Source organism: Aulonocara stuartgranti (assembly GCF_965226115.1).
Source record: "Aulonocara stuartgranti genome assembly, chromosome: 1".
In the NCBI taxonomy this organism is placed as follows: Eukaryota; Metazoa; Chordata; class Actinopteri; order Cichliformes; family Cichlidae; genus Aulonocara; species Aulonocara stuartgranti.
Window position 1 is genome coordinate 33,780,966 of NC_138939.1, and position 15,619 is coordinate 33,796,584.

The 15,619-nt window shown below is 40.3% G+C and overlaps 1 protein-coding gene across 2 annotated transcripts in view; it reads right to left on the minus strand.

Moving 5' to 3' along the window:
* LOC309707913 (protein kinase C-binding protein NELL1-like) overlaps window positions 1-15,619 on the minus strand; it is a 310,101-nt gene that overhangs the window by 183,334 nt on the left and 111,148 nt on the right. For both annotated transcript variants that reach the window (XM_082535507.1, XM_082535506.1), the window contains 4 exons: window positions 8,523-8,595; window positions 7,883-7,965; window positions 2,978-3,112; window positions 1,791-1,893 (listed from right to left, as the gene is read on the minus strand). In XM_082535507.1, coding sequence (XP_082391633.1) covers window positions 1,791-1,893; window positions 2,978-3,112; window positions 7,883-7,965; window positions 8,523-8,595 — 394 coding nt within the window. The remainder of the gene's footprint in view (window positions 1-1,790; window positions 1,894-2,977; window positions 3,113-7,882; window positions 7,966-8,522; window positions 8,596-15,619) is intronic.

The following is a 15,619-nucleotide window of genomic DNA, read 5'->3' on the forward strand; positions in this document are numbered from 1 at the left end:
CCAGGTGTCCTTCATGGGGCGGGAAGAATAGTCATCACACAGTCGTTATCAGGGAGTTGTTTTGGTGGGCTCCAGCCTTGGGCCTGCAGCTGGGGCCGTGGTGTCCAAATGTTGAATATTGTTGATTTCTCCTTTGTGAGCAGCTCGAATTCTAGCACTCCGAGGCTGGTCTCTCGATCTCCCGTTGAAGAGCTGCGAGCCTCCCCATGATGGTATCAAACTTCTGTTCCGTGGTGTTGTCAGTCTTTTGATTCTGAGACCTCACAACTGCAGTGATCCGTTCCGCGATGTTTTCCAACTGTCGCTCAAGGGTCTCATTTTGAGCAGGCCTCTCTCTGATGTTTCCCCTCATACGCTCAATGGTGTTGTTTTGAGCCTTCACAGCAGCTGTAAGCGTCTCCAAGGTGTTGACCATATTACGTTCGTTGTGAGAGGTCGCACCTCGTCCCGTCGCTTCGAATCCAGCGGGCAGCCTTGTGGGGGTTTGAACAGCCGGTTCCGCTTTCTTATTTCTCTGATAAACCAGGGCTAAGCCAACGCCGATCAGCATGAACCCTGTTATCATGGTTCCGAATAGGTAGATATCTTCAGCATCCTCGATCGACAGTCCCGCCAGGCACACGGTCCTCCAGTTCTGCCACCCGTCCATCATGTAACCGGCAGGGAAAGTCCCTCCAGGGCACTCAGGCTCTCCCGAGCCCCGACTTCTCGTTGAGAAAAGGGTGTCAATAGCACTCAGAGACCAGTTGATCAAATCCATAATTCTCTTTTAGGTTTAGAGAACGACAGTGAGAGACTGTTCCAGGGAAAGTAAATTCACACAAGACAAGACAAGAACATAGAGGCGAAGCAGGGAAGATAAGGGTGAGATTTAGGTGTGTTGACCCAGAGTGATATCTAAAACCTGCAGGACACCGGCTCTCGAGGCCTGGAGTTCCCTACCCCTGGTTTAGATGTACAAAGTTCCTGCTTTGCTTTAGCTGATTTTGCTAATTTCGAGGTTTGTGTTGTTGGTTGGACCAAGTAAACACTGTGAATACATCATATTTTCAAAGAGACCTGCAGCAATCCTTGCTGCTTTCAATCATGGCTACAAAATTGCTAATTAGAAGCAAGCACCAAAGCTTTTGGTAAAAAAACAAAAAAGCATGAAAAAGCAACTTAACAAAGTCCATAGCTACAAGTGCATCCGCATCACAGCCTGATACTGAAGCGACCAGTAGGCAACAATTGGTTTTCAAATTTAGCCCCTTATTACTGAGCCAGTCTTTAGCTATCCATTACAGTGAATAGTGAGTCAATAAGGGGATTTTTTTAAGACACAACACTAGTTTATCTAACCTAAAAGCTATATTTTGTGGCTGTGCCAATTGCTGTCTCTCTCTAGCAAAGAAAAGGAACAATGTGACATTGTTACACTGCTGCAAAAAGGCAACACCAGAAATCTTCTCTTGCTTTGGCACTTCAAAAGTAATGGTGTAGATGGTGTCGAAAGCATAAGATAGCAAGCTAAGAAGAGCTCATTCCAAAAAGTGACAAATGAACAAAGCAAATCAGGCACTTCTCAGCCACTTATAGCCTAAAAGAGGTGGCAGATACAGGGCATCACGCCAAGTTTTTCCTAATTTTGAACCCAATTAACATGTCTATGTAAAAATGGCTCTTTTTCTCGACCTCTGTAAACACTTTGTTCCTGAGTCGTAGTCACTCATTTTGGGTCATAGTGACTACAAAATGAACAGAAAAATTAACTTCTGTTCACGGGCTTGGTTCTTACTCATTATACTTACGTCTGCATGTCTTGCAGCAATTTCCATCCACATGTACAGGCAACAAGTCTTCTGAGCAGTTTGCCAGAGGACAGAAAATCCTGCGACACTCGACCACACCGTTCTGTAAGAGCAGGCGATATTCTTTTGTTTTAAATGAATAAAAACAAACATTACAAGAAAAAATCCAAAGCTCGGTGTGAACATAAGGGTCTTGCCTATGGCACTGCTGTAAAATTCACTTTGAATGTATGTCTCCTCCCTTCTGTGTCTCAATATAGGATACATTTGCTTAAGTATTTATGTCATTTTAAATCTTTAGCTTGGGGGTTGGGGACTTTTTTTTTTTTACCACTAAATCTGTAACACATATAGTGTGATACATGTTTTTATCCACTAAGGTTTGCAGTAGTTGAAAGTTGTTGATTACACCTTATTTGCACCTATAGAGCACCTTTTTAACCTTAGCTAAGGTTTAAAGAGCTCTTCGCGACGTGTTCAAACTACCGGTATTCATAACATTATATTTAGAACTACTCTTAAACTGACAGCTGTGCTATTTAAGAATAATGAACAAACAATGACGCCATGTAATCTGAAAACAGATTATTCACACAGTAGAGACTGAATGAGGGTAGCCTGATGACAGTCGAGGTTCTGAAGGACTGTCTTAATTTTTGAGACTGATACCTCGCTCTCTGCCATCGCCTCTTCATTTCAAGAGTCATCTGAAATGATTCCCTGGGACACCCTGGTTATCAGTTAATGGCATGTCCATGGGAGGAAACCAGACTGACAAAACTTCACCCTGTGCTTGATGTGCAATGATGCAGCAAGTCTAATTCTCCCAGGCCAGCGATGGCCTGATTCACTGCATTTTAAAATCTGGCTCCTATGTATGAGTGCAGGCAGTCAGGCTGATTAGGGGGCACTTATTAGGAGGCGGGCAGGAGGCAGAGAGAGATGATGCTCGGGCTGGGTGAATAGGAGGTCTGATGGGAAGGCAAGTTAAGAGAGCTAAGTGGCAGGTATGGTGGCTGGAAAGACTGCATTAAAGAGAGAAAAAGGACCGTAAGATGCTGCTGCACTATTATGTGTCACCAGTGTGAGATTAAAGTGTTTGATAAGGAGGTTTTTAGGGTGTGATAATTGAAAGTAGATAACCAAAAGCCAAGGTCTCAGTCTTTGAGGATGAGGTTGGCACTCACCTTGCATGCACAGTTCCTGCAGTTCTCAGGTTCTACCCACAGCTCCTTATCCCGGTAGACCAGACCGTTGGCACTGCAGGTCCTCTCGCAATGACATCCTTCCAGCTGGGTCAGCCTAGACTCAGCATAGTTCAGCTGTACACAGAATCGCCAGAGTCACAAAATGAAATCAGAAGTCTAAGTGCGCATGCTGGTTTTACCCCTCATCCCCTCCCCATAATCCCCCTGGCATGCCCTGGATGGTTTTCACCGCGAGGTGCTCCGCCGGGAGCCACTCATTAGTAGGGCACATAGAATAATAAGTCATCATCATTCAGCTCATGCTTGAGACCTTAGGCTATAATCTACTGAGAAATGACAGGACTAACAGCTTCGATCCCACCTCACCCTTCTTATATTCCTACACACTGATCAGCCCCTTCTTCCTCAGCTTATTTCCTGCTTGACACTCCTCACAGCTGTCTCTCAACACAAGTGAAGCATCTTTGACTGACAACTGTGTGGCACACGGGTTGGAGTAGACCAAAATCAGATTTCTTTTCTCTTTGAGATATTTTATTCCACTCAGTTAGCCTAGATTTTTGATTTTTTGGCTTGGGATTACCTGTACATTAACCCACTATCCTCAAGTTATCATTTGAAAATTTGTTGGGTTTATGTGTATATTACATGTGCCTAAAAAATACAAAATATACACACGCACACACACAAAATCTGAGTTCTGTTTCATAGATGGGAAGCTGGAGAAATCTGAAAACTCCAACTGATCTGAGCACTCAGAAATTATAAGGTCTACTTAGACGGTTTGCAACCCTGCCTTTCCACCACTTCGCTCCTCTGAGAGCTGCCCAGGTCTCAGAGTCAAAAAGACAGGAGTAGCTGGGAAATGATAGACGCTTTTCAGGAAAAAAGAAAAAATGCTGGATGTCACAGAGGCCTTTTACTTCATTTAGAGAAGTCTCGGCTGGCTTCTGGAATGCTGTGCGAGTTATGAATAGTAGAGATATGTCCTGTCAAAGCCCAAAAACAAAATGTTTGAAAAGCAATTTCAAAGGCTCGGAGGCTGCCTTGAGGCACCACAGAGGAATACCTTTCCTGTACAGTGTGAGCATCAAATGGCGCCGTGACGATGCATAAAGAAGTCACAGGTTAACAGGCATGGATCTCCTATGGTGGATACAACAGCCTGAGAGAGGTGTGAAGTCCCAGCTAAACACAAAGTCGACACACCAGAAGCCTCACATTATGATATTTACGTCATTCATCACTTGTTGCCGTTCCTGCTTGTCTGACAGATATGTCAAGCACGTAAAAGTTCAATCTTATCATATTCTGGGGACCAGTGAGTCTTGGGCCAATGAACATTTAATTAAATTTTGTTTGTAATCAAGATCTGAATTGTCTGTCGTTAAGCGCTTATCATATTTTAGTTGGAACAATGAAACAAACACACATTGGGATTTGGTTTGAAACTCAATGCATCAGTGCATCTATAATTCAAGTGATGGTAATGCTTTAGCACTTGGGATTACAGTAGTGACAGAAAAAAAAAACAGTTTGCAGAGGTTAATATAGAAGATTTTCACCACATTAAGCTGGTATTTAATTTGCAAAAGGGCTCATCTGCACATTTTAGTGAATTAGGAAGGAATTAATGAATTGTATTTTGGGTTTCCATAGATCATTATTCATATTAATAGTAAAGCCATTCTATTCTGCCAATTAACTCCGTGGATGTCTTTGGACTGTGGGAGGAAGCCGAAGTAAACAGAGAGAACACTGAGAGAACATGTATATATTATAGAAATTAATATTCAAAAATACTTATCCTTTGGATTTAACCTTCTAAAACTGCAGGATCAGACCGCTGGGTTACGCTTACTAATACCAATATTAGTAGTGATATTTATAGCAATAGTTATTATTTAATGGTACTTATACACTAATTAAATTAACTTACAATGTAATTATTTCTTCTTTCCTGTAAAATACATTACATATGCACAACTTAAAGTTACTTAGATAGTACTTACAACAAAGTACCTACTTACAGAATAATCTGTCTCCTTTTCTTTAAAATACCTGATGTTATGCAATACTTAAATTTACTTATGCACTATGTAAAATTACTTACATATACTTCAGTTTACTTACAGTATAATTATTTCAGTAAAAACCTGACTCAATACTCCTTATTCTAGTATGCTTACCTTTAAGTATTTGTAGATATATAAATAAACATATTCAAATAGATTTGTATTATGAAAGTATAACTACATTGTAATTTCAATAAAAATGTACTTAAATTTATTTTAATTACAGGGCAATTGCTCCCTTAGTCACGGCCCATATTATAAAATGTTACCTATTAATATTATTATCATCATTTGGTTTTTGCCTCTGTGAAGCTTTGAAGCTGGCCCTGCGGTAATGCCCAAGCAACTTCAAGCAGTCAACTTTTCACTATTTCTATGTGAGCAAATGTTTTAAAGGGAATATTTATCTTAGCTTGAATGGTTCATTCATGATGCTTTATGATAAATAAAATAAAGAACATATATATGCTGCTCCACAAAATAAGAAATATCTTTGAAAACTCAACCCAAAATTCAGAGACGTCTAATATCTGCTGACTTCAAGAACTGAAATGACATACATGGGTGAATACCAAACGTTAGTTTGGATGTATCCGAGTAAACATCATGTTTTTTTTCTTCCTTTTTAGTAACTGGAGCGAATCAAAATTTTAAATATGGGGAAACAAAACTGGATCAATACTGATACTGCATGCTGTGGTATCATGAAACAAAGGTCCTGAGCTTTGTCTAGTATACTTTTTGGCACAAAGACATCCTCGGGCTCCATCTCAGGTGTAATGCATGCAAATGCGTTGTCATCTCACCCCACCTTGACACTCCACGTCACACGCTCAGGACCAAGCAATTATTCACCTCATGCTGAATTCCTCTATTTTCCACATCACAGAGGCAGACAGCCATTTAGCCGTGGAGATGACTGCATTCTCCCTGCTGCGGCTTGTACGTGCAGTGAGGTCACGTGGCAATAGGTTAGGCTGCACTCATGTGAAGTAGGAGGTACCGGTGGGGTAATGTTCTTCATCTCATCCTTATTTACGCCGAAAATGACTCTACAGCTCAACCACCCTCCAAGATGTCTTTGTTTCATCCACTCTCACCTTATATCACTCACTCATGCAGTGCGCACACACAAGCACACGTTCATACGCATTCATTTATGCAGATGTTCAGTCTTAGAAATGGGTCATGCTTTGTAATTTAACTTTGTAATTTCAACATGTTGTCGCCTCTTGGCCAGGACTCCCTTGAAAAAGAGGTTTTTAAATCTCAATGGGACTTTTCCTGGTTAAATAAAGGTTAATAATAATAATAATTTGGCTCTAAGCTTGAATGCATGCTGCCTGGTAACCTCTGATTGTACCAGTGCAGTCATCATTTCATGACACCTTTATGAACCCTGGTTCGCATGTCCGTTATGTGTGTGAAAAACCTAATATCAAACCTAATAGAAAACCTTTATACTGCTTAAACAGTTAGCTACTACTGAAAACAGTAAAGGTGTGGCATAGTGTGAGGCCTTTGTCCAGGGTGTAAAACACCAAGAGAAAGAACAGTACATTGGAAAGCAATAAATAAAGATCATTATCAAAATCATAATCTCATAGCTTCCAATGATTGCTACTGGTCAAAAAACACTGCCAGTGCTGCTGCCCTCAGCCTCCAAGCAGATTCACCTGTGGTATTATTTGATAATACTAGGTGATTTTCAGAAAAGTTGACCTCTGATGATTTTGAGACTGAAATTCGTATGGTATAAATTTGAAAATCCTAGGTGACATCTTTCTCGATTTATCGTGTTCATAAGATTTTCAAAAAACGTGACCAACATTTGAACATGTCAGAGATTTTAGGAGATGCACTAATGGCATCAGTTTGAAAATCCTACAGCACCTTGTTCTCAAGATATTGTATTCATAAACATGGTGGCATGGTCATGTGGTGCTAAGCATAACAAGAAAGATCTGGGTTAGGTATTTGATGACTTTGCTGGTTTCTCTTTTAAAGGTGCACATTTTATAGACACTTCACTGTCATTTTTTTGACCAAATCTAAATTTTGTTTAGACGCTGAACATTTGATAAGTGGGATTAACTTTGTCCCTATGAGGTTTACCATCAACGTTTTTACTCTATAAACAAGTAATTTGCATGACCAAGGAGCTTTAACAAAGTGGGTGCATTCACATTTATTTCTATTGTTGTGGAGTAATTGTATTCAAAGTGAAAACTGTAAAAACAGAACGACCATTTGGGACAAAGTAACTGTCTGTTTTCTGTTTCCCTTCCCGTGCACGTTATTATCTTTTGTATTTTTCTTTTTAAAAACTACTTTGATTCATGCTCACAATAATAAGAGGCAGAATAATCATATTTTCTAAAGACAGATTATGGTTTCTTTTTTTTTTCCCTAACAATAACTTATTCTTTACTGGGCACCGTGTTGTTGAAATTAAACAAAAACGAGACGCTGACTTCAGAAGAGACAGAACAATGTGCTTCAGTGGAAGCGGCAACAAAATCAAAGGGGCTGGATTTCTCCAGCTGCACTGAAGAAGGAAGTTATTTATTCATTTTCATTTATTTTTTATTTACATGTCAGATTGCAACTTGAAAAAGGTATTAGTTGGTACCTTATTTAAGCCTTTAAGACATGGTTGCCAGCATTTTGCAAATTGGCTGTTTCTTTTATCTGAAAAACCTCCCTTTACTGTGGTGGTACACCATACTGTACATTCTCCTAGGGTTCTAATTCTCTTGTGACTCAGTTATAGCAGTTTTCTGCGTGGGAGGTTATTCTTTGCTCGTACCTTCAAGGTCATCTTAGCCAGTAGTTCCTGAAGGTCCATGATGCCTTGCACCAGGCTCAGAAAATCACTGCAGGTGGGACAGGCTCAAGGGATGAACAGCAAGCACCAAAACAAAGAAGAGACAAAGAAAAGAAAAGCAACAGGAAAGCATTTAAATAGGAGATTAACAGAGGAGAAGACAGAAGTCATTAGAATGACTACATTTATTTGGCCACAGCTCACCCAACAGTAAACAAAAGGGAAGCTTTACATAGCTGTAGACTCTTTGTTTTAGGATTGAGCCTGTTGTTAGTATCAGCAATAAAGCACCCAGGTGTGATTGCCTTATTGATCAAGTGACAGAGACAGTAGTGCAGCGGTGGCCCTGTATCTTAATCTGTTTTTTGACAGTAAACAGATGGAGGAGCCAAAGAGAGAGGCTGCACTGAATCTGATATACAGCACAATAAAGCCACGTTGCCAGAGCAGAGGAAGGAGACAAAAATGGAGAGAGGTTTTACCCGAGGAGACAGAGCCTTTCAAAGCTTTCCATAGAGGTGACCACCAGCTGACAATAGCACACACTAATAAAACTAAAGGTTTTTTTTCTATCATGTTGTTAATACTCAATACTATGCATGAATTTAATCACGGTACTTACTACGGTTAAGGTTTGGACACTGTGTGATGTAGCCGTTGGGAGCAAAAATCAGCTTCACATCCTGAATAATGCCCTGGCAACAGAGAGGGAGGGTGAAGTGAAAAGAGAAAAGGAGACAATATAAATAAAGACATATTCATTTCTATCTCCACAATCACACTCTTGGGCTTGACTAGTGTAGCTTTCACGATTTAGACTTAGAAATAAACTCTAATTATCAGTGGGCCTTAATGCAAACCCCGTCACTGTATGAAACATGCCCCTATAGCCCTCTTCCCCTCCCAGCTATCTTCTGCTTAGCTGCCAGTGTTGTGTCAAAATTAATGTTTCTGTGTGTTTTTTTATGTGAAATATTGGTAAACAGAGTCATTCTACCCTTGTGACAGGAATGTTGATTGTGGCTTAGAATGACTTTTCATCATTCAAGGGAGATGGGTTTGACATATGTTTCACAGATTACAGGCCAACAAGTTATTTACAACAGTTTAAACACAGCCTTTGGCAAATCCCGGTACAGGAGATTTAAACAGCAGGTGGGTGTGGCTTCTTTGCTCATGGCTAGAGCGGCGTGCCTGAGACGACCATATAAGGACACTACTGACACCATACAGACCCAAGAGTTGAAAAAATGGTCTGAAACAGAGCACCTAAAGCAGTAAAACGCTTCAGCTTCTGACTCCTAGATAGCTTGCTCATACACTGACTTCTTCATTTCAGACATCATTCACCATTATGATGACACATGTGCGATAGAAAATGAGGAAGACCATAATGGATCCCATTTGAGCACATTAATGTGCTCACAAAGAAAAAAAGTACTGCTGTTTAGCAGATACATGTTTGATATTCACTATCGTCAATTACTACTAAAAACAAACAAAAAGAAAAAAAAGTAAATTTGGTCAATAAATAAAATAAATCCATTTAAAACTGTCAGTTATTTAGACTTTTCACTCAAAGCTCACACATGCGGCTCATGAACATCAGTTGGCTAGGCAGAGAAATTGAGCTGGAAAGGATATGGACCAGATTAAGGTGATTAAGGACAGAGATGAAGAGATGATGTGTTAATAAGTGAAGAGAGTGTGCTGAGAAGATGGAAGGACTACTTTGAGGACCTGATGAAGGATCAGTAATCAGGACATGAGGGCTATGATCAGGATGAAGATGTCTAGGAAAAGGGCGATGGACTTTTTCACAAGATTGTTTAATATAATTTTGAAAAGTGAGACTATACCTGAGAAATGAGAGATGATCTGCTGCAAACTCACAAATACTCTTTACAGATTCACCAATATTGTGACTCAGAGTCTAATAAATGTTGAACTAGGGCTACGTCCACAATGAGACTGCGTTTTCCCTGAGGAAAAAAGCAGCGTTTTGAAAACGCTCTCACAAACCCATACATTTCAAAACGGAGCTGTCCCATAGCAGTGTGGTCACTCGAAAACGCAGACTTTCTAAAACGATGACGCATGTGATGCAGTCATGTGACCAATTAAACAAAGATAGCGGAGGGCATTATACAGAAGTTGTTTTGATTGCTCTCACTTTTGACAGCCCTAAAAAAGATTAATATCTGTTTGTACATGCTCCAGATAGCTTTTCTTCAAATTCTTAAGTCTCACTCGCTTTTGCACATGTGCAGAACTGGAACGTGAGTGTTTTTGGCCGTTTTGTGGGCGCACAACTCTGTGAAAAAGACTGAAAATGCTAGTGTGGATGCGGAGCGTTTTCAGACGAAAACGCCGTTTTCAAATCTATCCGGGCTAGTGTGGACGTAGCCTAGGTTTCACAATGGTTCACCTGAAACCTTGGCTGATTGTGACCTACACCCATTTTCACACCTTTGCTCGTGTGATTAGGCTCAATAGGATCAATAGGGGGTCCATGACCCTCTTGGGGACACTCCCACAGGGCTTAAAATCTGGGACTCTCCACCAATTGCTCTTAGAACTGAAGAAGCTTCTCAGATGAGAGGTGAAACATCTTCAAGAAACCTAGAGAAGTCCAGATGCTTTTCTTTCCAAGCTCTTTAGAATACCAAGGAAGAATTTCTACTTTATAGGAAAGGAAAGATATCTGCTTACTAATAACAAAAGGGTCTGTATTCTCATTCTATTGTTTCCAAGTCTCCACTTGGAAACAATAGATTCATTCCACACCTGAATCAAAGAGGACAGAGAGCTTTCTTGTTTGAAAGTGCAATGTTAGAAACTATGTAGAATCAGCATTCAACTACAGACAGCAATTTAAAAAGAAGTTTGGAACTGACTGCTGAAGAACCAGTGTCTACTATTTCAGAAATGGTCAGAATTCACAAGCGCAGCTGTTTAAAAACTAACTCTTGTACTTTACTTACAGCATCAGTTTTAACTGAACTAGAGTAAAAGCCACACACAGGCAGTAGTATATGGCTTATGACTGAAAGTTCTCTCTTTTAAAAGACTGGCTGTCAATCACTCTGAATGACAGGCTATCTCTAGAGGTGGACGACTGGTAAATAGAGGCTTCATGATGACCACAAGGAACAATCTTGGAAAAAAGGCACCATCTCTAATGGAAAACCGAACTAGTGACACGCAGGTTTGCCCACACATACACGCACCACAGGGGTAATATACTCTCTCCATTCCTTCGAAGCGGTGCCTGATAACACATGCTGGAAGAACATTAGAATTCTATACCGCAAGCACAATCTGCATCGTCCTCTCTGCTATTTGTGTGTGTCAAATCTATTTACAGTGCATTTGGTCTGGCCTTGTGATGCAAGCAACACCTGCCTTTATTTCACAGAAAGAGAGAGGGAGCCTCTAGGCAAACAGGATTGCAGCACAGACTGAGGATACACACACGTGCGTACACACACACACACACTTTCTCTCACACATACGGGCGGTGTGGGCAGTGGATGGTGAAGAAAAGATTGTCAGTGTCACATCGAATGGAAATGAAGGTGTAGATCACAGATGCCTGTCCCAGTGGTGTAATACAGCAGCTCTGACCGCACATCACTGTCAGTGATCAGTGAGCAATTTGGACAGAGGTCATAAAAACTCCCCTCTCTCTCTAAAACATACACGTAATACAGTACATATGTTGCACTGTCAAACTTTGTGTCTGTGAACCACACTCTCAGTCTTGCAGTATGAGAGCATCACACAGCTGTATTTTAAGCTGCATACAGTATAGGACAGTGACACCTTTCTCTGTTTTTTATCTATGCACATTGGATTTGAAATGAATAAGAGGGGCGACTTAGCGGTACAGCGGTTGACCTCTTGTCCGGGCATAATTCCCCGTGTTTGCAGGCGTGCTAGCAATAACTAATGACTGCAACCTGATTCACGCAAGTGAGCGCATGAGTGTTTGTGTCTCAGCCCTTGATGGACTTTTACCCAGTGTCAGCTGGGATGCCCTAGGCTTCTGAATGGCCTGCTGGTCACTGATTACAAATGCAGACATATTGAAAAGAGCTACAGTAATTAAACACTGATGGTAATTTTTTCCACTTCACTAAATGGCTGAGTTAACAGTTTGTTAGGACTAAATTACCTTCATGATTTATCAGGACAAACGCTATTAATATTTCGATTCAAAACTGAGGTAAAGACGAGTGCACATCAGACTGTGTGCTTTCAGCTTGAAAACATTGTCAAAATCGCATCAACAATGTTAATGAACAAGACGATACCACTGAGATATAGATATTTGCAGTGGAGTTTTCTTTGATACAATGTAACATTGAGAATAAAAGATTTTAATAAACAGAAAATAGAAAAGAAAATACTCTCTCGAAAATTTTTTCAGCCTGTGACCTGCTTTAAATGTGTGAAGACTGGCCTGAGCTGATTCCAGACTGTAGGACTTAATTAGTATTTCAGTCTGGCCCTGAGTACAGACTAGAGTTCCTACGCTGTTCATCTGATGTGAATATTAACATCTTTCGAATAAAGCTGAAAACTGTCAGTTCAGCCGCATTGAAGTCAGTGTGCTTCACTATAGAGAGAAAGCAATTAAAAACTACAGTTAAGTTTGGTAATTTTTCTAAAGTATCACCTGTTCAATTATATTTGGTCCATTGAATTAAAAAAGGGGTAATTTCTCAATTTGGGTATAAAACTGTCCTCTAAAATACTGTTAAACCAAGGCAGGGAGTCCCCAGGTCAAGCTCATACTCGTTCTGTGCCTGTAACTTAAATGCTTTTGCAAATAATTTCAAATGTACAAATGTACTAAAAACATGCACAAACAAAAAAGGCCAGTTTCTAGAAGTATATGGCTTGATCAGCATGCCCAAATAATTAAAGATGGCACACATAGACACTGTGTGTGTGTGTGTGTGTGTGCGTGAGTTTTCTGCATTCCTGAGAAACCAGTGGCTTTCCTCAAAGTGATGCAACCTATGGGCACCTTTAAGCTTTGGTTGGCCTTTGGGATTTGGATTCAAGGGAAGGATTGATTTAAAGTTTGGTTCTGACTAAGGATGGGGAAAAGGAATGAATATGGCTGATGAAAGTGGTGCTCATCCAGGTATGGAAGTATTTGTGTCTATGTGTCTATTCAACAATTACTGCTATGAAATTACAGTGGAGAAAATAATTATTTGATCCCCTGCTCAATTTGTAAGTTTGTTCAATTCCAAAGAAATGAACAGTCTCTAATTTTTATAGTAGTTTTATTTTAAACAGAAAGAGCCAGTATATCAACCAAAAACTCCAGAAAAGACACATTACATAAAAGTGATGAACCGATTTGCATGTCATTGAGTGAAATAACTATTTTATATGCAAGAAAAATATGACTTAGTTCTTGGCAAGCACAGCGGTAAGATGGTTTTTGTAGTTGGTCATGAGGTTTGCACACATCTTATGAGGGATTTTTGGCCCACTCCTTTTTACTGAAACTCTCTAAATCCTTTAGGTTTACTGGCTGCTGCTTGTCATTCATGTCATTCATGACCCATCTTCAGTGTTCTGGCTGAGGGAAGGAGGTTGTCTTCAAAGATTTTACAGTACATGGCCGCTGTCCACTTGCTCCTCAATTAGAAGTCATTCTGTAGCAGAAAAACAGCCCCAAAGTACAATATTTCCACCTCCATGCTTGACTGTGTGGTTTGTGTTCTTTGGGTAATACCCAGCATTTATCTTCCTCCAAACATGGCGTTCTTGGGGACTGTGGTCCGAACTGCCTTCAGATCATTAACACGCTCCTCCTGTATAGTTTTGTCCCATAATCTTTCATGGAGCTGTAAACTGAGGGCAATCGGTGGCCATTTCTTTCATCCCTGGATAATCCCTCTGACAGCTGTCACTTTCTCCCCAAGCTTCTTGCTGATGGTCTTACAGCCATTCCAGCCTGGTGTAGCTCTACAATCTTGTCCCTGACTACCTTTCATAGCTCTTTGGTCTTGCCTACAGTAGTGAAGATGTGGAAATGGAAGAAATTGATCCTGTAGACATGTGTGCTTTATATAGGAGTTGAAATACAGATCTGCAATTGACTGTCATTGATTGAGATTATAATCAGTCAGTCAAACAATCTGTGGGAGCTAAAATTCTAGCTGGGTTATAGAGTATCAAATACTTATTTCACTCAGTGACGCCCTCAAGGCCAGGTTGGCCAAAGCTTTGCCTGCAGGCAGCACTGACAGACGTTTATTATCCTGGAAGAGATTTTATTCAGCAGTACTTTTTCCTCCCTTTGATCATGCACAACATGACATTTCCGTGTTCTAGCGGGGTCTGAAGGTCATCAAATGTTATTAACTGTGTTTGTATCGACCTATCAAAAGGGCATAAAGGAACAGTAAAAACTTTGACCCCCATATGCAGACTTGAGAGACAGCTCATTACACCCTGCTGTAATGCCACACATAGGCAAGTAAACAGTGGATTGTTCTGTTTTTGAGCAAAAAACCCAACAACCCACATACACACACATGAACCTCTTATGCTGTGAGCACACACAATTTCTTCAGCTTCAGTTTCAAACAATGATGTTTGAAAAGTTTACTTAGCTGTAAAAGTCGTCCAATTGCATGGAAAATTATTTTGCACTAGAACCTAATGGGAGCCCTCCTGATAAACACACTCTGTGACATATCAAGGACGTTAACCTGAATTTAAGCACATAGAATCGTGTTTTAAGAGTTGAGAATTTATTTTATGCGCTTATGGTAAGGAAACTTTAGAAATGAATAATGGCAGAGTCTTATTTATCTGTCCAGCAACTAGTATTGAAAAAATACAAATGATTCATACACTGATATAAAAATCTGTAAGCCCTAAACCCTACTCTTAAACTATGAACAAGGGAATGCAGAGCAACTACAAGGAAAATATAGAGGATTTTTTAAAGTTCAGCTCTTCAAAAAATTCAAATTTATTCCAAAATGTGCAAATTTCCCATTCATCCCAAGAGTTTCTTTTCCATTTTCCATTATAAAGTAGGCTGAATTAACCCCAGCCTGTATTGTATTATTACTGTATTACCACTGATACTGGGTTGAAGAGAGCGAACATATCAAAGGATAAAATGGTAATGTTTGAGTGATGCACTGAAAAAGATGAGGTGCGTGAAGAAAAGATAAAGAAAGTAATTTAAACAACCGGGCAACAGAGGACAAAGTGAGACGCAGGTAAGGTAAAGGAGACGTTGACTCCTGAAACTTCACACTGCCTTATGTAATGCATTCAGTCTTTCCATCATTGTCCATACTAGATTCATTATTGTCCTGTAGTGCATGAAACATAGAGCGTTTCACAAAAGCAGCGGTTCCAAACGAGCTTGCAGAGTCCCTGAGGAGTCAGCATCCTTGGCACAATGGATTCTAGATAAAGATAATTTATTACAGTTGCTCCCTCAGATGGAGAGGTTCCCTGGAGGAGGAGTGTTGAGAGGATGAAGAGCATCCCAAGCTACTGCAAGGGCTCAATATGCTTTATTTAAAGGCCTAGTTAGCCCATCTTATCATTATCCCATTCCCGCACACTGAATGCGATAGATTACAGCTGCTGCTTTATTTCACCCCCTATCTCTATCTGCAGTGTTACTTCTATAGCTCTTGGCTATTTTTCTCTTCCCTTCACCTCGCC